This window comes from Parathielavia appendiculata (assembly GCF_033297405.1).
Source record: "Parathielavia appendiculata strain CBS 731.68 unplaced genomic scaffold N657scaffold_11, whole genome shotgun sequence".
Classification (NCBI taxonomy): Eukaryota; Fungi; Ascomycota; class Sordariomycetes; order Sordariales; family Chaetomiaceae; genus Parathielavia; species Parathielavia appendiculata.
The window spans coordinates 683909-704651 of NW_026944230.1; the positions used below are offsets into that span (position 1 = coordinate 683909).

Below are 20743 nucleotides of genomic sequence, written 5' to 3' on the forward strand. Positions count from 1 at the left end.
CTAGAACAAGTTTCGGCGTGAGGCAGCTGGCTTATCATGCAGTTCAGCCAAATTCGGGCAACCTCGGGCCGAGCTTCTCACTCACTAAACCTGACTAGAGATCGCCCAAGAATCGAGTCCGGAGTCGACTCGGCTGGCATTTCACGCCCAACACCACTGTCGTATGGAACGCCAAGACGGGCCACAACAGCGATACGGTACAGCCGCCGATATCCGGGCAAGCACATCCCCACTGGTCAACAGAAGGGCGCAGAACAACGAAGTATAAGTCCTCCTCGAGATACAGCAACCACCAAATCAGTATATTCTCCCCTGAGACAACGAATGTCAACAATTCAAATGTAAAACGATTTGACGCCGTCATGGGCTCCCCTGCCATTGAACTGGAGAACCGCTTGCCGGTGCTCGCTCCCGCCGTCACCGCCGTCGACGTGACCAACGCCCAGGAGAGTAATGCCACACAAATTCAAACACTGCACGAGTTTTCTCTGCCGCCCGTCGACACGGGCAAAGATGCATGGCTCTTTCTTGCTGCCTGCTGGGCCGTTGAAGCCTTGGTGTGGGGTAGGTTCCCCTTGCGAAACGAGTCCGTTTGGACGTGTTAGACTCATTTAGCATATCGACTCCCACGGGCAGGATTCGGTTTCTCCTTTGGGGTCTTCCAGGACTATTACTCCTCCCACCTGCCTTTTCAGGGCGCCGGCAACATTGCCGTAGTGGGCACTACTACCCTGGTAAGTTAATGCCACCGTCACCACGCCCCCTTCCTCACCAGTTACGCTTCCTAACAAGCTCTAACCTATAAATAGGGCGTCATGTACATCGCCACGCCCTTCGTCATCTCTCTCTCCCGCCTGCGTCCCCGCTGGGCGCGCTGGTTCACCCTCGGCGGGCTCGTCGCGGCTGCGCTCACCATGGCCCTCAGCTCCTTTTGCACCACCGTCGACCAGCTCATCGCCACGCAGGGCGTCCTCTTCGGCATCGGCGGCTGCTTCGCCTATTGCCCCAGCATCCTCTACATCGACGAGTGGTTCGCGCGGCGCAAGGGCATGGCGTACGGCATCATGTGGAGCGCCGCCGGGTTTGGCGGGGTCGTGCTGCCGCTGCTGCTCGAGTTCCTCCTGACGTCGTACGGCTTCCGCACGGCGCTGCGCGTCTGGGCGGTAGTGCTGTTTGTTCTGGCGATCCCGCTGTCCTTCTTTGTCAAGCCTCGGCTACCGCTGTCGGCGACGGCGGCCGTCAATGGGCGCCCGTTCAAAAATATGCGCTATGTCCTGTCGAGGCGGTTCCTGCTGCACCAGATGGCCAACGTCGTCCAGGCGACGGGCTACTTCCTGCCGGGCGTCTATCTCCCTTCGTATGTGCGCGCCACCTTTGACGCGTCGACGATGCTGTCGGCCTTGACCGCCGTGCTTGTCAACATTGCCGCGACCATGGGCTCGATCGTCATGGGCTGGATGACGGACAAGCTGCCCGTCACGACGTGCCTGGTGTTGTCCGGCATCGGAGCCAGCGTTGCGGCGCTGGTGCTGTGGGGGCTGACGTCGACATTGGCGGGCGTGTATGCATTCTGTGTCGTGTATGGGCTCTTTGCTGGTTGCTACACGTCCATCTGGCCGGGGATCATGCGCGAGATTGCGAGTCCGAAAGAATCCGAGGAGCATGCGCACGCATATGTCGACCCGACTTTGGTTTTTGGATGGCTGTGCGCTGGCAGAGGGATCGGAAACGTGGCGTCTGGGCCCCTGAGTGACTTGCTTATCCATGGTCGTCCGTGGTTGGGCCAGGCGATGGGAGGGTACGGAAGCGGCTATGGGAGCCTGATTGTGTACACCGGAGTTTCGGCAGTAGTTGGTGGGAGCGCTTTTGTCTGGAGACGACTCGGAATACTCTAAGAGCAACACTGTCAGTGTTTGAATAGCTGATCGTATATTTATGTTCGATAGGAAGAATAGTTAACTACGTGGCACAACAGCCAGATAGGGCGTTTGGCTACGAGCAGAGGACAATCGGAGTGACACGGTCAGACACAGAGGTGCGATGCGAGTCTCGGTCCAGCCAGGTTGTGGGATTTGCTTACAACATTTTAGGTCTGTTGTCGGTCGAAACTGTTCTCCTTGGCCACGGCGGCAAACGCCTGCGTCGCTCATACGCCACCTTGATGGATAGATAGCCCAGACCGAGAACGGGCAGCTATGGTCCGGATCAGCCTATGGATGTCCAGTGCCAAGTACCAGACGTTACAGGCGGTTGTGCGACCCCAGGCTTGAGCAATGAAACCTCAGAATTACTTAACTTGCTCAAACCTGCTCTGCGCGGCAAGAGTGGCCCAAGGCCTGGGACGTGATGGGGATTCGGATTGAGACCGAGGAGTGTTCGACTCCAATACAGCTTGCTTTTCAGGGCCAACTTCCCTTCCTTCTTTAAACCTATCCCAGAACCTCCGCCTGCTGCAGTTGGTCGGGATCGATGAAGGATGCCTTCTTCGGACAGAGCGTCCGCCATCATCGATATGGCACTTCCTATGCGGGCGCTTACGCCTTTGGCGGTGTTGATGACTTCGCTGTTTGTTGTTCTAGCTCAAGCCCACGTCACGTCAGGCAGGGAACGCTACGGAGTCATCGGCCATGGCATCGCCATGTATAATCCGACCTGCGCCTTCGCGTGCATCGACACAGTCCGGGGCTGGCAGCTCCACTGCCCCGACCATCACGACCATGGCGGCATGGACTCGCACCACATGCCCTCGGCAACGCCCGAGTGCAGAGCCACCAGCGACAACTATCTCCAGACCTTGGCCTGGTGTTTCCACACGCATTGTCCCGGCGTGAAGAACTCGACACTCGAGACTGTCTGGGAGATGGACATTGTCGCCCGCCAAAAAGTTCAGCCCATGCCGGCCTATTCTTACCAGGTGGCCCTCTCCCGCGTAGCAGAAGCGCCGCCTACCTCGGTTCTCGATGCGGACGCCACGCTGAACACGACATCCCTGGTTGATGAGCACAGCTGGCTGGCAAACTTCAACGGTTTGGAAGTCTTTGAGAAGATGGAGGCGAGGGCCGAAACGTACGGGTGAGTCATGGTCCATCCCTTTCAGACATAATGGATGGACATGCCCAGCAAGCTGCTGATCAGGCGCCCGGGGCAGAATCGTCCTCATCACCACATGCCTCGCCATCCCTATCGTGTTCTCCTGGTTCAGATTCTTCCCCCTCAATCAAAGCTTCGTGTCGACCATCTACGCCTCCCTGATTGACCCTCCCTTATTCGGGCGCTACCACTCGGTCCCCGTCCTCGGGCTTGGCTTCGTGCCCGCCCGCGGTCAGGGGCTCTTCATCGCCTACATCTGGGTTATCAACATCCTCCTCAGCGCCGTGGGATACGAAGTGCGAGATCCGCACTCCTGGTACGGCACCATGGAGCAGCAGGTCATCGCACAAATCGGCAACCGCACCGGTGTCCTGTCTTTCGTCAACCTCGCCATCGCCGTCCTCTTTGCCGGCCGCAACAATGTCCTGCTTGTGGTCACCAATTGGTCCCATTCGACCTTCCTCCTCGTCCACCGCTGGATCTCGGTCATCTGCATGCTGCAGGCCTGCGTCCACTCGATCCTGTACCTGCGCTTCTACCTCGAGCCCCTGTCGGGCCCGGGTGCTTTTGAGGAAGAGAGCAAACTGGATTATTGGATTTGGGGCGTTGTCGCCACGCTCGCCTTGGTTCTCCTGATGCCGTTGTCGATCCTCCCAGTGCGCAAGAAGATGTACGAGCTGTTCCTGGCCTCCCATGTTATGCTCGCTGTCTTATCCATGATCGGCTGCATGCTCCACATCTACTACCGCTACGAGTGGCAGTGGGGGTACCAGACCTGGGTTTGGATTGCCTTCGCTTTCTGGCTCTTTGACCGTTTCTTGGCTAGACCCCTGCGGCTGGCGCGGAACGGAGTCAAGCAGGCGTTTGTCACGGTCATCGACGATGACTACTTGCGGGTTAACGTGCCTGGCGTCGAAGGGAACGGCCACGCATATCTGCACTTCCCCACTTTGACATGGCGATTCTGGGAGAACCACCCTTTTTCCGTGGCAGCCGTCTCATGCGGCGGCGCCGCCCCGACTTCCAGTTCTCCTGCCAGCTTCTCCTCATCCCAAGATGTTAGGGCTACGTCGGCAACCGAGAAATCCTCCGAGAAGACGGCATCCGCCGCAACCACAGCCCATTTACCTGAACTACCACCTCACCAGAGCCGGCACCGCGGCCCCGGTCTCGTCTTCTTCATACGCCTCCACCAAGGCCTGACATCCCTCCTCCTCCGACACGCCGACTCGGACAAGGGCATCCCCGTACTGGTCGAGAACTCCTACGGCCCCCATATGTCTGCCATCGAGCCCCACCCGTCACGCCCCTCACTCAAGTACCCCAACCTGGTTTGCATCGCAGGGGGCGTCGGCATCACCGGTGTGCTGCCTTTCCTGACGTCTCGGTCTAGCTGGGGCAGGCAGAAGTTGTTTTGGAGCGTCAGGACGGAGCCGCTCGCGGCGGCGGTGCGCGGCGTCGTTGGCAGTGTTATTCGGCATCAAGCGAGTGACGAATTGGGAGTGGTGAGGGAAACTTGGGCCAGCACGGACGTGACTATCTCGGTTGGCAAGCGCTTCGATATTGATGCTGTGCTGGCCGAGGAGGTCAGGAGTGCTGTGGGGGGTACAACGGTTGCCGTCTGCGGTCCTGCCGGCATGGCGGATGAGGTTAGGGTTGCGGTGGCACGGCTGGGGAGGCGTGGCGTTGTTGTGAGGTTGGTTGAGGAGAGCTTCTCCTGGTAGATGCCATTAACACATGTCAGTGTTGCCGATCAGCTTCATAAAGTATCTCCAAACAAACCTGCAGGGAGGCAACTTGAAGTCTGACTTGGAGCCACCATGTGCTGTTCCAGTCCTGGTTCTTCCACGTGGAAATCAAAATTGCAATTGATAACCTGTACGCACGAGCTACATGTACCTTGCTTGGTCTTCCTGAGCACTTTTAGAGGCAGTGCCCGACCTGCTTGCCATCCAGAATCTCCATTTACGTGATCCAACTCCCCCATTTCTTCCACCCACTACACCCTACCAGTCCAACTCCTTCGCACCGCCACAACCCTCCTTCTCCCCCTCCGGTTTGGCCCAGTCATACAGCCCTCCCCTCTCGACAAACGCATCCTCATCCCAGTACACGCTCTCCAACGCCTTCTCAACCCCAACCTCCAAGACGGGCTTAGAAGGCTGCTTGCCTATACGGTCCAAGAACCGCAGGTACTCATCCAGAATCAAATAGCTCCTCGCCATGAGCCGATTCGGCTCCAGCCCCAAACACGCCTGGCCGCGGTGCCGCTCGCAAAACGCCTCGAACTCGGCGTCCGAAATAGTGAACGTGTGCGCGTTGCGCAACGTCTCCGCCGAGTCGTTCTCCCCGCGCACAATCAGCACCTGAAAGCACTTCCACCGAAACGGTCGCAGCGCAGCTATATGCGCGTTCATGGCCTCGCCCACATTCAACCTGTTGACGACCGTGTTGAGCTTGAACAGCACGCTATACTCGCGGTACCACGCCGCGATTTCATACAGCTTTGCCACCTGGTTGCCGCTACCGCGGCCGATGGCGATATTCGTTTTCTCGTCGAACGAGTCGCAGCTCACTGCGAGGATGTCGAGATTGGCGCCGTGCTCGCGCAGGAAGGATTCCGTGAGTTTACTGCCGTTGGTCACGATGGAGACGGAATCGAGACGCAGCTCGCGCTTGAGAAAGGGTGGCCGGGAGGACAGGGAGAAGGAGGGGATGCTGGTGTAAGCGTAGAAAAAGAGGATGAGACCGCACAAGGTGGTGTCCAGGAACAGCAGCATGGCATATGTGGTTCCTTTGTCTGACATCGTGGGCGAGCTGGTGAGGCGTTGAGTGAGTTGGAGGATGCTCGAAGCCAGGCACTATCTGCCCATAGAGAAAGCGAACTTGTGGTGAGAATACCTACGCTTTGAAAAGAGTGTTTTGAAGTCTTAAACGGACCGGCTACATGTAATTAATATGAGCTTGCTGATGCTGGGTTCTGGTCGGGTCAAACCTAGTACGGTATGCCTCAAGCCCACGGCGACACAAAACTCATCGCTGAGGATAGCTCGTATTGATGATGTTGTTCGTCCCTGAGTCATTCTTTAGTCTTGATTTAACTTTCAAGCGGTTGTGTTTGTTCAAACAATAAGGTATCCCAAACGATGGTGTCGATCTGAGCAGCGTCGCTTGAGCCGCCATCGTCTGGCGGAAGGTCAGAATCAAAATGTTTGTCGCCCTTCTGTGGCATACCAATCTGAGAGCAAAAGTGACCACTCTGTCACCGGGCTAGGACTATTAGTGACAGGAAGGTATTTGATCGCCCTAGCTCGGAGTGACCTTCTCACACTTCTTGTTCTCGGCAGAACTCTCACGTCGGTACGTGATTCGCCCGCCCATAGCAGAACCGAGGATGGCCGACGGGGAAAAAAAGCGGCTTATTTTCGTCATAGGTGGGCCTCAGTCATGCCGCCGTCCATCCCTTTCGCGCTGGGCTGACACTGGCTTGAGAGCCTCTGGATCAGGCAAGGGCACTCTGGCCAAGCGGCTCTCCAAGGACAACGACTTCAACCACATCTCGGTCGGAGACCTGCTTAGGGAGAATGCGGACAAGAACGCAGCCATCGGCTGGCACGTCAAGAGCGGCGAACTTCTGCCTTCCGAGCATCTCTTCCCACTGCTCCATGAGACGTTTCGTGACAGCCCCCCTGGCTGCCCCAATATTCTGGATGGATTCCCAGGCGGTTGGACCAGATCCGAGTGTTCGAGAAGGCCGTGAGTACCGGAAAGTGGTTGATTGGCATCTTCGTGCCGTGTTGACGTTCCAGTTTGGCCCGCCTCACCTCGTGCTCTTCTTCCAATGCCCCAAGGAAGTGGCCAAGGAGAGCGTGCTTGCCCGGAACGAAGGGCGCGAGGGGGACACCCGCGAGATGTTCGAGAAGAGATACAAGCAGTATCTTGAGCTAAACCCGCCCATTTTCGACTACTACAGCAGCAGCCGTGGCAAGAACAAGTTGGTTGAGGTGGGTGCCGCCGATATCCTGACTCGAAGCGCGTTCAAATCGTTTGACATGTTCTAACCCTGAGCAGGTCAACACCAGCGGGAAGACAGCGGTCTCATATATAAAGCTCCAGTGCGCGCTCCGGTTGAGGGATGAATGGCCGGAGCTGAGAAATTCGCCTCACTCTCCAAATGAAACTGACTCTCCATGAAATAGACGAGATTTGTCGATAGGTTGATAGACTCATTCCGACAAATCTGGCCGTTGGGTATCGGTCAGCAGCGTGCCGTGAAACCACATTTTCCCTCCTCGTCGAGACGCCATGAATATGACACACAGGGACTTGACTTTGTGTGCGCCAACAGTGCCCCCAGCCAGTCACTTCCTCACGCCTGCCCAACCCTCCTCTTCATCATAGCAAAATAAGCCGTCAGCTTACCCACCGCCTCGCCTTCCTCCCAAGCCCACGCATACCTCTTCATGAACGCCTCAATCTTCCGGTCCATCTCGTCCATAAGTGCCGCCTTCTCCTCCTGCCCCGTCTTACCGTCCCCACCACCATCATGAACTTCGACCTGCAACTCGACCTACCAACCTCATGCCCAAAGTCCATCCGGTCCCTCACAACCTTGAACTCCCCATGAACCAGCCACGCCTCGCGCGTCGTGACAAACTCGGCCAGCTTGCCCAGCCGCCCAGAGTAGTCCTCCTCCTCGGCCCTCTTCAAATCAGCCGCCGCCGCCGCCGCATTTCCCCCGATGGTTCTTGAACCATGCCCCCGGCACACTTCTCCCCATGCAGCTCCTCGAACCGCCTGTTCACGAAATCGCCCTTCCACCACGCCCGCTTGACTTTCGCCTCCCACTCGCCGTTGCGCTGACGGATCCATGCCCCCCGCGAGCACAGCGCGCGGTCGGGCGTGTCGTAGTATATGTCGTGTATCGTGCAAGTGGGCAAAGCTGTCACCGAGGTGAAGTTGGGGCTGTGCTTGTAGTTGAGAATTCCTTGCCGGGTCGTGGTGCTGGTTTTGTTGTTGATGATGGTGTGGTGGTGAATGTTGGTGGAAGTGGGGACGGTGAGGCGACGGAATTTGCGTTCGACTTCGAGGATCGTGGGTTTGTTTGTTGGTTTTGTTGTTGTTGTTGCTGTCCGCTTTTGCGGAGGAAAATGTGAGAGGCTCCCAGTGGTGATGGTGGCCCGGAGGAGGGCGCGGGTCGCGCGGAAGGGCATTGCGAGAAAAGGGCGACTCGTAGCTCGTTCAACTTACGATTGTGGTGTCTGCTGTTTTGGATTCGTACGAAGGAATAAGTGAACGTGTCAAGGTGACAGTTGAGATTGACCGATTTGTAGTGGTGTTTGCTGGAAGTCAGCGAGTCACCATTGACCTCGCAAAAAGGCTTAGGTATCGGGTGTTGTTTTTGTTGTTGCGCGGCTTATTGCAGATTTTGAAAGCAGGAACTTGGACGGCAGATTGGTAGGAATCCGACTTTTGTTTGTTGTACTTTGTGATGGGATTTCGAAAAAGGAGCTGTGGATGATCGTTGAGATCTGCCAATGGTACCAGACTTCCAGCTTGTACCACCGATGTCCATTTTGCATTCGATTTCATCCAATTTTATAATTTGAGTCACGTCCCAAATTGTTTTGATGGTATCACTCTCACACTGATGGTATGTAGTTACTTATGCTATCAATCGTCCGTCCAATCGTGGATTCGTGGCTCAAGATACCGCTACCTCGCATGCAAAAGCCTGTTTCCGGCCGCAAACAATGGAAAGGGATGACGCGAAACAGGATAGGCTTTAGGTAACTAAGATCATTAACTAGAGACAGTATATGTTATAACACTCCACGGAGATTGCCAGTAAACCGAGACGTTGAGAGTCAGCGCTGGTCCAGCGGTCCCGCTTCTCCAGCTCCTTTTGTTGCCGCGGCGTCCTCCCACTCCGCCTTCCGACATGGCTGATAGATCAGACTGATTTCCACATCACGTCCGTCCGGGAGCTTGTGACGCCCGTGGACCATACCTACACGTCCTGGCCCCCCAGGGTCCTGCTGGAGTGGCCAAACTGTGCCTCTTCATAGGATAGGTCCGGGAGCGGAAGACGACCAATGGTGGAGAAGCCGTCCCGCTGCTCCTTCGTCGCCGGAAACGGGAAGCTAAGTATGGCGAAAGTATTCTGGGGAATGTTGGATCCCGCGAGCTCGTGTGAGTATATGAAATTGACGGTCTGGAAGAGCAAGTGGCCCTGCTCGAAGTCCAGCGCGGTGAGGACGTCCCTAACTTGCTGTGACTCGAGGAGCGCATCGAGCGCCTCGGGGGATAATGCGCCTGCTTAGATAGTTCAACAAAACAAGAGTCAAAACAAGAGGCAGTGCTAGGTTCAAGGGTTCATAGAGGGAGAGAAGGAAGATAAGTATATCTTCAGCTTTCAAGCACGCATCGGTAAAGACAAACGCCGATGCAGGGTCTTCGACCAGTCGCCCAAGCCTGAGGTATAGAAAATCGGCTACTTGATTCAGTGCCCGGAAGCATCTGGTTCACTTGACTTTAGTCTCCTGAGGCCCTGTTCTGACTAGGTCCGACTCGTCCGAGACGGGCATCGCAAAGTCCGCCGGTAAATGGACACGGAAGGAAACTGTAACGGCGCGAGCCAGGACACTGGTTGTCCCGTCCTTGCCATTCATTGTATGGTCCACAGCTGGACGAAACTCTCTAGGGTACCTAGTGGCGAGATGAAAATGTATCCCTAGATAAGTTTCACGCGCAGTTTTACCTGTTACAGGAGTAAAGTTCCAGAAACTGGGGGCAATTGAAGGGTAATCAAGGTGGTGTCGACATCTTGCGGCGTTGCAATAAGCTGTAGCGCAACAAATCGCGAAACCGCGGAATGGTCAGCCAGCCATTTCCGGGCCTTCTGCACCAGATCAGAGTTGACTGAGGGAGCAGATGGCAAAAGGCCTAGGAGGACGAGGGATGGCGTGCATACGGTGAAGCGATTGGTGGGTGATTGGGCAGTGACACAGAGCTTCCCTCAGTAATTAAGGTAGAGAGTTTGACCGGATGCAGCATGCAGCGGCAGGCATAATCACCAGACTTGAAAACACCAAGCACAAATTCCCATATATCAATATGAGGTTGTCAAATCGCCGCGTACTTCGACATCCAAAATATAAGCAAAATTCCAGCACTTCAGGGAAAATTGGCGTTGATTCCAGCACGAGAATTTGAAGAGGGTGTGTCCCCTGTGAATGGAAAAGCCACGGCGAAGCTGCACTTAAGCTCAGGCAACCCTAACCCGCAGCTTCGCAGTCAGTTTGTTTGCCCCACTGAGTCAGTCGATTTTTCAACGTTCGACTCAAATACACAAACGGACAAAAAGGCGGGACAATGCCGGTTATGCATTTGTAGCATCCTATGCGATCTTAACTGTCAAACGACTTGCTCGCTCGGAACTTTTGAACCCACAGCCTATTTTCGTCGGCGCTACACCCGGCCTGCACTGCAGTGGGGCATCGCCAATATCCCTAGCAGCCCCCATCTCTCACAGCAAACTCGACGCTCACATTGGCCGGACTTCCCATGCCCTCGCAATGCGCCTCAGGAGCACACGGGGCGTCAGAAAGCGCTACGTCGAAGAACCCGTCATCTTCGACGACGATGAAGACCCCATTATTGTGACCGAGACCCAAACCAAGGACGATGCCGACTTTGAGGCTCCGTCGGACAGTCCCCAGGCCGACGAGGATGCCAAAGACGATGAGGACGAGGCTGAATTCCCGAGTGAGGAGGAGGAAGAGGAAGTGTCAGACGGCCCAGGAGCCAGTGACCAAAAAGACCAGTCGAGCCAGCCCAAGAGGCACCGCAATACGGGCGCTGGCATGATCCAGAGCCGCAAAGGTTTCCACGACATTCCCCACTACCCGCTGGAGACGCGCATCGTCACTCGCGTTTACGCAGGGCCGCTCAGGCGATATGCCCGCTACAGTGCCCTCCGGGATGCCATGTACGGCCCCGAGTATGAGCGCATCAAGGTCATTTGGGACCTCGAGATCCGCTGGGCAGACTTTCCGGTCCTGCCCCCAAGGCTTCCCCCAGAAGACCAGCATGGTGTCGTACCGAGCCCGTGGCTGCCTCCTGGGTTTGAGAAGACCCAGGAAGTTAGGGCCTCCATCTGGTACAACGACTATCAGAACAGTAGTCCAGAGGTCCAGCAGTCCCGCGTGCTAAGCCCTGAAGATGGCCAACGGTTAATACCCCAGGCCGGAGGCGATATCGTCACACTCGTTGGCCCTTGGGACAGGCAGAAACAGTTCACACTCAGCCAAGGCGGTAGTCTGCCGCTCTCGCCAATAGGCCTCCCGGTCAACGACTCCGACTCGGGCGAGAACACGCCGAGTGGCTGGATGCTTGATGTGGGCGGCATCCCGCTCGCCATGTCGTGGGCTCCCTTGGCCCGGCAAGATATACAGTTGCTCGCTGTGGCGACAGTTCCTTTCTCAGACCAGGCAGTGAGCAGCCGAGACAAGGCAAACACAGACGAAGCAGCACAGTCGGCAGGCTGCATCCAGCTCTGGGAGTTCGTCCCTGAGAGGCGCCCAGGGCAGCTTGCCGCTCCCTCAATACACCCGCCAAGATTGCTTGGTACCAATTGTTTTGACTGGGGCAGGCCAAAGCGGCTGGAGTTCTGCCCCATTCCGCAGGATCAGTTTGGCCTCTACGGGATCCTTGCCGTTCTTTGCGGCGACGGGACGGCGCGCGTCATCGAAGTCAGAAAGGCGGATGAAGCAGACGCCCCTTTTTATGGTAGGCCAAGTTCATCCGCTCAGCCTTCTTTGCTAACTCCCTCCAGAATGGATCGACTCGCCCGTCGTCACTCTCGGTCTTACCGAAGACTACAACGTTAGCGTCACCTGCCTAAGCTGGGTGAATACGAACCGCCTCGTCCTGGGCCACTCGGACGGCTCCGTCACGCTGTGGTCCATTTTCCCGCGCCAGCTGCTGCAGCGCGTCAATGTTCATACCACCTACATTATCGACATCTGCTCTGCGTACCCGTCGAACCCTTACCTCGTCGCGTCCGTCCCAGTCGGCGGCTGCGCCACCCTCACAGATCTGTCCCAGCCGAGCTCCGAGTTTACCTACTTCCCCGTCCCGGCCATCAGCTTCCAGCCGAACCTGCTGTGTTGGAGCGAACCCTTGCAAGGGTTCATGGCGCTGTACCCGTCGTCGACGCCCAACACGACCATCGCCTTTCTCCACTACCGCTACTTCTGCCAGGCCCGCAGCATGGCCACCGGCCCGAACACACTCATGTGCGTCTCAGCAGGGGCAACACATCCCTTCATCCTGGTCGGTTGCGCAGACGGATCCATGTTTGCGTGCAACGCGCTGCAGAAACTCTTCCGGCAAAAGGGCGAGCCACTGCGTAAATTGAGGGTGTTTGAGCACGAGTATAGGCCGATCGATTCCGAGTCCACGCTTCAGCCGCCCCGTGAGCAAGGCGCTCCGATGTTGAGGGGCGCAGCGAGGATCCTGCAGGGGTTTCTCCCAGAGGAGAACGACGATCCCAGGACGGAGAAGCGGAAAGAGATGGACAGGAAGAAGCGTGCTGCAAAGAAAAAAGGGGAGGGCAAGAAGAAGAAAGCAGGCGCGGAGGAGGATGAGTATGAAGACCGCGAAGCCGAGCTGGACGAGAGGCTTGCATCTCGGGTGGTCATCCACGAGCCGCTAACACGGTTGACGACAATCCAGTGGAATCCCAACGTGCAGTTCAGCACCTGGGCGGCATGCGCCATGGCCTCGGGGTTGATCAAGGTCATGGATCTCGGGGTGGAGTAGCACCTGGCCATGCGGTGTCCTTCTTTCCTGATCTCGAGCCAGCGGTCATCTTCACCATGGCGATCCCAGTCTAACAAGTTCCACCAGCCTCTCCGGTGAGCCGATAGATGGCAGAAACCTTTTGCTCGAATTTCGGTTCAGCAACCAAGCAGTCGTTTTGATACCCTTTGTATCATCAAGACATAAGGTGTCCTCCAATCAGCAGGGAATGTCAACACATCTATTTGTCTGCGCCCGGCCTCTCTGCTTTCGCCCAACCTCTATGCTCTCGCCCAACCTCTATGCTCTCGCCCAACCTCTATGCTCTCGCCCAACCTCTATGCTCTCGCCCAGCCTCTATGCTCTACCCATCTGACACTGTGCTCCAAGAACACTATGGTGAAAGTCAAAAGCCCTGGTCATGCCGTACAAATGCGTGGCCGCCGCAAGGAGGACAAACACGTGGAATATTTGGTGTGAACTTCCCCAGATGTCAAACTTGCCCGGATACTTGCGCTCCGGGAACCTGACCTGCAGTTTGAGTTAGCAACCCGTCCACTGCCTCAGAGAACAGTGCAAAGCTCACTCACCGCGTACACAAAAGCGCCGAAAATATACAACGCGCCCTGAACAATGACCCAACTGAGGCCCATCCTCTCATCCAGCTCGCGATACCCGCGGGACATCAGGGCATGAAGAATGGGCACGATCCCGAACAAGCCGAGCGCAACGTACATCAACGCCCGGTACGGCCTCCACGCCGGAGTGCGGAAGTGCTCAAACCACGACACCCCGACGCACCCCAACCCGAGCAGGACAATCTGTTACCGTTATCAGCCAGCCATCCTCCACCGATCTAACGATCCATCCACTTATTACTATCCCCTGACCCAACATCAAAACCATGGCGGCCGGTTGGAAAGGGAAAAGAATGCACTCACCGCCCCCAAATACGCCGTCAACAACCCAGCGTCGCAAGAAAACCCATACCACAACGCCGGCACATAGCTCCCCACAATCAGAAACACAATCCCCGTATAGTCCAACTTATTCCCCCACTTCGCCACCGCCTCGCTGTGGTTACACAGCAAATGATACACGGCGCTCATGCCGAGACAGCAGAACGCGCCGCCGAAAAAACAGGCAAACACGAGCGCGTCGGCCGCGCTGGCGGACGCGTACCGCGGCCCCACCAGGGCGTAGCAGTAGGCGCCGGTGCAGGCGAAGGCGACGGAGCCAAGCAGGTGCGACCAGACGTTGACGGATTCGTTGTGCAGGTAGAAGAGGCTCTGGAGCGAGGCGTGGAGAGAGTTGGACGTGGGGCGGTAGCCTGAGAGGATGGAGGGGTTGTCGCGCCGCCAGGCGGGCAGGTCGTCCCAGTGGAGGAGGCGAAGGACGGTTGTTTCAATTGTTTCCACTGAGCTTTCGAGGACTTGGGCGGCGGCGTGGAGGGTGGTTGAGGTTGAGGTTGAGGTTGAGGTTGAGGTGCCTTTGCTGGATGTGGAGGGGCGGCGTTGCCGGAGGCCGGCTTGGGCATGGTCCGGAACCGGGGCCGGGGCCAGGGCCGGGTGTGAGGCGGGCGCCGTGCCAGTTCTTGGCGTCATGATTAAGGTATCTCTTGGTTCAGGCTCGTCGCCGGTTACTTTAGCATTGACCCGTGAGTTCTGAGTGGTGGTCTTCTTGTTGAAAGAGATCACTGATGGATTGCCATAGCCACTGCAGCGTCCACGTCCAAAGTTCAGGAGGGTACACACCCGTCAAGTCCAAGCAAAATCCGCTTTATCAACACCGCCGGAATCTCATGGTTTTTGGTTGGGATTTCTGGCACCACATGCAAGAAGAGTGGTTTCCACTTTACATCCGTGCACAGTAGCAGTTGCTGACGGACGTCACAAGAAGCACGTTTTTCAGCTGGCTCACAGCTGGCAGCCAACAAGTGGAGTAATAATTCATACCTTGCGAAGGCTATGTCCCTCGTGTGCTTTCTTGACACCAGCATAACTCACTCACAATGTCAACCTTGCTTGCAAAAAGCAATGCTCCAACCTGATTCATTTTATCACGTCAACATCTTCTCGTCTACATCATCTAATTTCCGGTGAGTTCTTTTACTCTTTCGCCCACTTGCATAGGCGATTTTCGTGTTTCCGTCGCCGAGGATACCCTTGGGTCAACACTCCCCTTTCGGAAGACGGAGTACTGGTCGGATCTCGACAAAGCCCCCCGAGCTCATGTTTTGTCAACGGTTCCCAGATTATTATGACGAGGCGTCTGCCGACAGACCGCATTCTTGAGAGGTGACCGGGTGCAACACAACTATTCGGCAGAACTGGGGGTCAGTCAAGTGAAGCCTCACGAGAATCGGACGGCAGAGTTGCGTCTGGTCCCTGACATATTGCGCGCAAATTCCCAATGGCAGGGTGTTGTGCGACGGATGGGATTGCAACGACCCCCGGCGGGACTGTTTCCTCATTCCTGGAACAGCATGGAGCTTGGCCATCTTGTCACCGTGCCCAGCCTCCAGCTACCCGGGTCAGCGACGTTCTCGGCCAACTCTAGTCCTATGCTGGGAACTTTTTAAATAACTTCGCATGACCCTGCAGCATCCAGCGTCGTGACACGACACTCCTCCACTCTATGGCAAGTGTCAACAACGGCTCAGGGGCCGTCGCAGCGGCATGGGGACATGAGAAGGCGTCGTGCGAGTGCACGCAGAGGCCCCTCGTGAACCAGATGTGGCTCGCCGGAGGGAGGTGCGCCTCGGTCATGTCGCTGCTCCGGCCAGACGTTGGGATCGTCGCCTTTAAGCTTTCCGGCCACGCCATCCTCAATGCTACCCATCGGCCAGCGTTGAGTGATGGATACCACTCAGCATGAGCCTCCTGGCCTCGATGCCAGATCGCATTGGCCCCGTTTGACCCGACCAATATCGCCGCTCATTTATCCTTCCGTGAATCAAGGGGCCGAGCCATTGTGAAGTTCCCCATGGAGGATGCGAGCATGGAACACGGCAAAACACCACGTCAGTCCAAAAATAGCAGAGCTTGGCTTCCCGCAAACTCGACTCGGGCGGACTCGGTTTATCGCGGTCCTCGAGCGCCGATGGCCCAAACTGGCTGGACTCAGAGTTGCATAATAGGCACAATTGGGAGGTTGCAGTCTTTGTGCTGGCTGGCATGCCGGCCGTCAAAGTCTGGGCGTGGCCGAGACTGGCCTGAGAAGCGAACAAACACCGTCAAGTTCCCGGATAAATATGCCGAGCCAGATCAATAACTTTGGGTCCTGCCCTCGCCTTTTCATCTATTCCATATTGCGCAGAGATTGCCGCCACCAAACAATCAGCGTGCTGCCGACCATGTCAGCACTTTGTACGGTGCCTCGGGAGCGGGGCGGATGCGAGATGTCATTGCAAGCTTCTATAAATATGACGGCCGGGGCCATTCGCGACGACGGTGACAGATAATACTGGATTGGAAAGCCGTGACAAACGGTATATCAACGGACGATACCCTTCACCATCTTGAATCGTGGATCGCACTGTTCCTCACGGACCTTGCCAACACGAAATTCAACCCCTGAGCAGACGCGCTCTCCGCCGCAGCCATGGTCGCCTCGGCTCTTGCTCTGTCTCTCATTGGCCTTGGCGCCGTCCAGGCCTTGCCTGCGGGAAAGACGGTTGAAGAGAGGCAGGGCGGTGTGTGGATTGGACCTGGATCAGGCACCTTCATCCCTGGCAACGGCGAGCTGCCTGCTTGCCTGACCGACAAGCCCCTCAAGGAGCAGCCGCCGTGCCTTCTACCACCCATCCCGGGCGAGATCAAGCCCGGCAAGAAGAGGGAAGTCAACAAGCGGCAATTCGTCATTGGGGACGGGTCGGGTGTCTTCATCCCCGGCAGCGGCGATCTGCCCGTTTGCCTGGTCGACGCGAACGGAATACCCGTTTACAATCAGCCACCGTGCCTTCTGCCGCCCATCCCAGGCGATATCAAACCCGGAAAGAAAAGAGAAGTCAACAGGCGGCAATTCATCATTGGGGACGGGTCGGGTGTCTTCATCCCCGGCAGTGGCGACTTGCCCGTTTGCCTGGTCGACGCCAACGGCATACCCGTCTACAACCAGCCGCCGTGCCTTCTGCCGCCCATCCCCGGCGAGGTTAAGCCCGGCAAGAAGAGGGAAGTCAACAAGCGGCAGTTCATCATTGGGGACGGGTCGGGTGTCTTCATCCCCGGTAGTGGCGACCTGCCCATTTGCCTGGTCGACGCGAACGGCGTACCCGTTTACCAACAACCGCCGTGCCTTCTGCCACCCATTCCGGGCGAGATCAAGCCAGGCAAGAAAAACAAACGGCAGTTTACCATCGGAGATGGGTCAGGAATCTTCGTTCCTGGCCAGGGAGAGATACCCGTCTGCCTCACGGATGTGCCCCTGAACGAGCAGCCACCCTGCGTCCTGCCACCGATCGTCGGCGGACTCGAGCCACCCACTCTTCCCCCCAAGCAGAAGCGAGAATTCGTCCTTCCCCCTGACGCGGCCACGAATCCCAAGAAGGTCATTGAACAGCTGGAAGTGGAGCTCATCCGGCTGCAGAACAAGGCGCACAAGACCAAGCAGGACCGTGAGGACATTGAGGCGATCAAGGCTGCCCTGCTCTACCTGGCCGGCATCACCAAGATCTCTGCTCCTCCGGGCACCGGGACCGTCTTTACTCCGGGCAAGCGCGGGTTTGTCCTCCCGCCTGATGCGACAACCAACCCGAAGAAGGTCATCGAGAAACTGGAGCTGGATCTCATCCGACTGCAGAACAAGCCGCACAAGACGAAGCAAGACCTTGAGGATATTGAGGCTATCAAGGCCGCCCTGCTGTACCTTGCCGGCATCACCAAGATTACTGCACCGCCGGGAACGGGCTCCACCTTCACGCCGGGCAAGCGTGACACCATCAGCCTCGACACAGTCGGCACCTACGCCCAGGAGTGCCCCAACCTAGAGGGTGCGCAAATTGCTCTGCAGATTCTGATGCACAAGGACTTCCACACTGCCGAGGAGAAAATCATCATGCTGAAGCTGGCCGCCTTCCTCAAGGGCTGCGGCATCACCATCATCAAGTCGCCGGATGGTACCTTCACCATCATCAAGCCCTCGGACAAGCGCGATACCTCGGCCCAGCTCAACACCAAGGGGCTCCAAGACGCCTACTTCGCCCTGCTGGGAGCTGCCTCCGCCATCTATCCGTCCCAGCCGTCCTTCTCCAACTGGCTCGCGATCCAGCAAATCTCAGGCCTCCTCGAGATTCATGGCATCTCAACCACCCTCACGGTCGACTCGGCCGGCCACCCGAAACGCCAGATCACCGTCGGTACCCAGACCTGTCAGCTTGTCGACATCATGGGCCTCCGCGCTGCCCTGGCCGTCCTGCTGACCGCCTACGGCGAGCCGTCCAAGGCGCCCATGAACATCTTCCTCATCGAGCAGGTCCTCGTCACGGCCCTCCAACTCTGCGGCCAGTCTGTGGATGGGTGGACGACCATCATCCCGGGCTCGCCCATTCCCGGCGGGCCGCTGGTGCCCGACCCGACGGTTCCAGGAGGCCCTCTGGTCCCCGACCCGACCGTGCCCGGCGGGCCTTTGAAACCTAGCGACAGGAAGAACAAGAGGCAGGCGCCCGTGGGCGACCCGGCTGCGCTGCTGGATGCGCTCAAGACACTGGAGCAGGCGTACGGCACGTATGGTAGCGGCAAGATCCCCGTGCCCGTGTGGCTCATCATGGTGAATATTGTCACCATCCTGCAGACTTTCCCTGGCGTGGTGGTGCCGGGGTGGCCGGTGCTGGGGCAGGGGAGTGTGGTGCTTACGCCGTCGACGTGACATTGTGGTCAGGCATTAGGGGATGTAGGGGTGAGGAGGGGTCGTGAGGTGGTGGAGGCCGTGTAGGATGGGGAGGCAGGGAAGAAGAGGAAGTGATATCCAGGTGATGATGGTGGAAGAAGTTGGCCGCTGGTGGTTCTCCGGCCTGGGAACGGCCCGAGACAAAACCGCCTCCCCCTTTTCTCTTCCTCTCTCCAACTTACCTTTCTTACGTTTTCTCTCCTTATATCTGTATCTCTTAAGCGCGCTTCTCGCGTCAGAGTTCATCAAAAGGCTTGATTGACTTGAATCCATTGGTCCTTTCCCATTGCAGTGCAAACGCAACAGGTGAAGTGAGGGTTATGTGCTACCTGGCCAGAACGACTCCATGGATTCTACGAACGGATCTATCTACGTACCACTGACTTGACTTGCCATCATTGGTGATTCAGATAGCCACTTCTACTCGCAGTCAACATGGCACAGCTGTCATGATGGAACTTTGTATGGTCTCGCCGTCCGAAGCAGATTTGAGGACTGGTATACAGTTCGTGGCGCCAACGACCACTTGTCAATCAGAGACCTGCGGCGTTAGAACACAAATGATAGAGCATTTGTCTTTGTCAAGTTCCCGGACTGTCATTGATGGTATCCGACAGGGAGTCTCGCACAGCGTGAGCAGTATTGCTTTCCTTACAAAAGGTTCAGCGACCAGTTTGCGCCAGGCACCATCCCGAAAAACTGGGAGTACTGGCAAGGCTTGATGATCGCTACGGGATGATTGTGGTGGACGCACAAAGTGATATGGATTCTTATGTTTCTCAGAGTGAACTGCTTGGCTCCCATAACCCCAGACACGGTATGGTTCTGTATGACAAAACGCCATGGCCATGTCATCGGGATGCTAGGACTAAGAAAGATGCGTTGAACTCTGTGGCTTATCCATAAATCCAGCTGATGGACCAGCTGTCGTCCAGATGGAAAGAATGCATCATTAGGACCCTCCGGGGCCGATGCCAAGGCTCTCTTGTCCGGCCGGGGTTGGAGCGGCTCAGGGGCCCGGGTTTACCCCCCGCCCGAGCCTCTCTGTATGGATCTGTTCATGGCCAGGCATGTGCCAGAATTAAGAACAATGGAAGGCGCCCGGTAGGATAGATGTAAACGGATAGCCATGCTTCCATGACACGGGATGACAAAGTTGGATATGCTTCAGAGTCCATGATCAACACGCAAATCAGGCCCTTCTTCAGTGCGCTTGTTGATTGCCGCTGAGGTGGCACTATGCAGCACACGGCACACCGCAAGTCGACAATACACATTCCTGATGTCGTCAACAGCAACCCGGCAGATAGGTGTGCTTCTTCAAGCATTGAGAACTCGACCGTCCCGTCAAGATCATTGTGCCGTCTCAGCCGCAACGAGCGTTCGGCAAGTTTGAGACTGCGAATAGCAAAGCTCCAAACCTGAACTCGAGCCGCGATATCACATATCGAAAGATCCATCTCCCGTCCAGTAACCAACCAGGGCCGGCCATTGCCCAGAGCGTGCTTCCCAGTCTTCTCACTGGTCTGTTGCGTCCTTCACCGCCAGATCTGAGATCCCTTCTCGACGTCGAGGCAGATCCAGTCAAAAGGGTTTCAGAGAGGCACAAAAGACATAACATGCACGGCCAAGGCCAGAATGGGACATAAATCACCCAGCCGTGCTTTTGTGCCCGCGAGTACCTACTGTGCAGAAAGGAGCCCGAGGCAGCGAGAAGGCTTGCATGGTTCCCCGTCTCACAAGGCCCAGGTGTTGGTGATGAGAAAGCATAAGCGTCGGCCGTTGGCGAGTGACGGCATGAGGAGGCGACGGCGCTAATGCAAGTACTTTAGCAACTCACTGCATTGCCCACCACCATTACTACGATGCCATGGAAGAACCAGAATCAAGCCCGTGGTTGGGCAGGTAAGGGATGGTCCAGCACTCCCAGGCATGCTCGATGCCATGTGTGTTGCTTCTCACG

The 20743-nt window shown here is 56.8% G+C and overlaps 7 protein-coding genes across 7 annotated transcripts; 4 read left to right on the forward strand and 3 right to left on the reverse strand.

The window, feature by feature from the left end:
• Positions 1 to 207: 207 nt before the first annotated feature.
• Positions 208 to 1895, forward strand: N657DRAFT_692199 (MFS general substrate transporter; the record flags this gene model as incomplete). Its single annotated transcript, XM_062797151.1, has 3 exons — positions 208 to 564; positions 637 to 734; positions 810 to 1895. The coding sequence occupies exons 1-3, from the start codon at positions 363 to 365 to the stop codon at positions 1893 to 1895; spliced, it is 1386 nt and encodes a 461-aa protein (XP_062645462.1). The 5' UTR covers positions 208 to 362.
• Positions 1896 to 2524: 629 nt separating this feature from the next.
• Positions 2525 to 4814, forward strand: N657DRAFT_577316 (uncharacterized protein; the record flags this gene model as incomplete). Its single annotated transcript, XM_062789243.1, has 3 exons — positions 2525 to 3072; positions 3149 to 4085; positions 4350 to 4814. The coding sequence occupies 3 exons, from the start codon at positions 2525 to 2527 to the stop codon at positions 4812 to 4814; spliced, it is 1950 nt and encodes a 649-aa protein (XP_062645463.1).
• Positions 4815 to 5096: 282 nt separating this feature from the next.
• N657DRAFT_665447 (uncharacterized protein) lies at positions 5097 to 7048 on the reverse strand (the record flags this gene model as incomplete). Its single annotated transcript, XM_062795290.1, has 2 exons — positions 5097 to 5808; positions 6915 to 7048. The coding sequence occupies 2 exons, from the start codon at positions 7046 to 7048 to the stop codon at positions 5097 to 5099; spliced, it is 846 nt and encodes a 281-aa protein (XP_062645464.1).
• Positions 7049 to 7073: 25 nt separating this feature from the next.
• N657DRAFT_673462 (uncharacterized protein) lies at positions 7074 to 8303 on the reverse strand (the record flags this gene model as incomplete). Its single annotated transcript, XM_062795689.1, has 4 exons — positions 7074 to 7330; positions 7513 to 7660; positions 7699 to 7794; positions 7845 to 8303. The coding sequence occupies 4 exons, from the start codon at positions 8301 to 8303 to the stop codon at positions 7317 to 7319; spliced, it is 717 nt and encodes a 238-aa protein (XP_062645465.1). The 3' UTR covers positions 7074 to 7316.
• Positions 8304 to 10431: 2128 nt separating this feature from the next.
• On the forward strand, positions 10432 to 13307 carry N657DRAFT_623163 (uncharacterized protein). Its single transcript, XM_062790676.1, has 2 exons — positions 10432 to 11880; positions 11927 to 13307. The coding sequence occupies exons 1-2, from the start codon at positions 10668 to 10670 to the stop codon at positions 12913 to 12915; spliced, it is 2202 nt and encodes a 733-aa protein (XP_062645466.1). The 5' UTR covers positions 10432 to 10667; the 3' UTR covers positions 12916 to 13307.
• Positions 13069 to 14716, reverse strand: N657DRAFT_600875 (HlyIII-domain-containing protein). Its single transcript, XM_062790090.1, has 3 exons — positions 13836 to 14716; positions 13485 to 13715; positions 13069 to 13425 (listed from the first exon to the last, which is right to left on the reverse strand). Exons 1-3 carry the CDS (start codon positions 14496 to 14498, stop codon positions 13252 to 13254), a joined length of 1068 nt encoding a protein of 355 aa, XP_062645467.1. The 5' UTR covers positions 14499 to 14716; the 3' UTR covers positions 13069 to 13251.
• A 1781-nt stretch (positions 14717 to 16497) lies between these two features.
• Positions 16498 to 18039, forward strand: N657DRAFT_545884 (uncharacterized protein; the record flags this gene model as incomplete). The annotated part of the gene is made up of 2 exons (XM_062787856.1): positions 16498 to 16902; positions 17230 to 18039. Coding segments are annotated over 2 exons (1215 nt in total), but the record flags the coding sequence as incomplete, so codon positions are not given.
• Positions 18040 to 20743: the final 2704 nt, after the last annotated feature.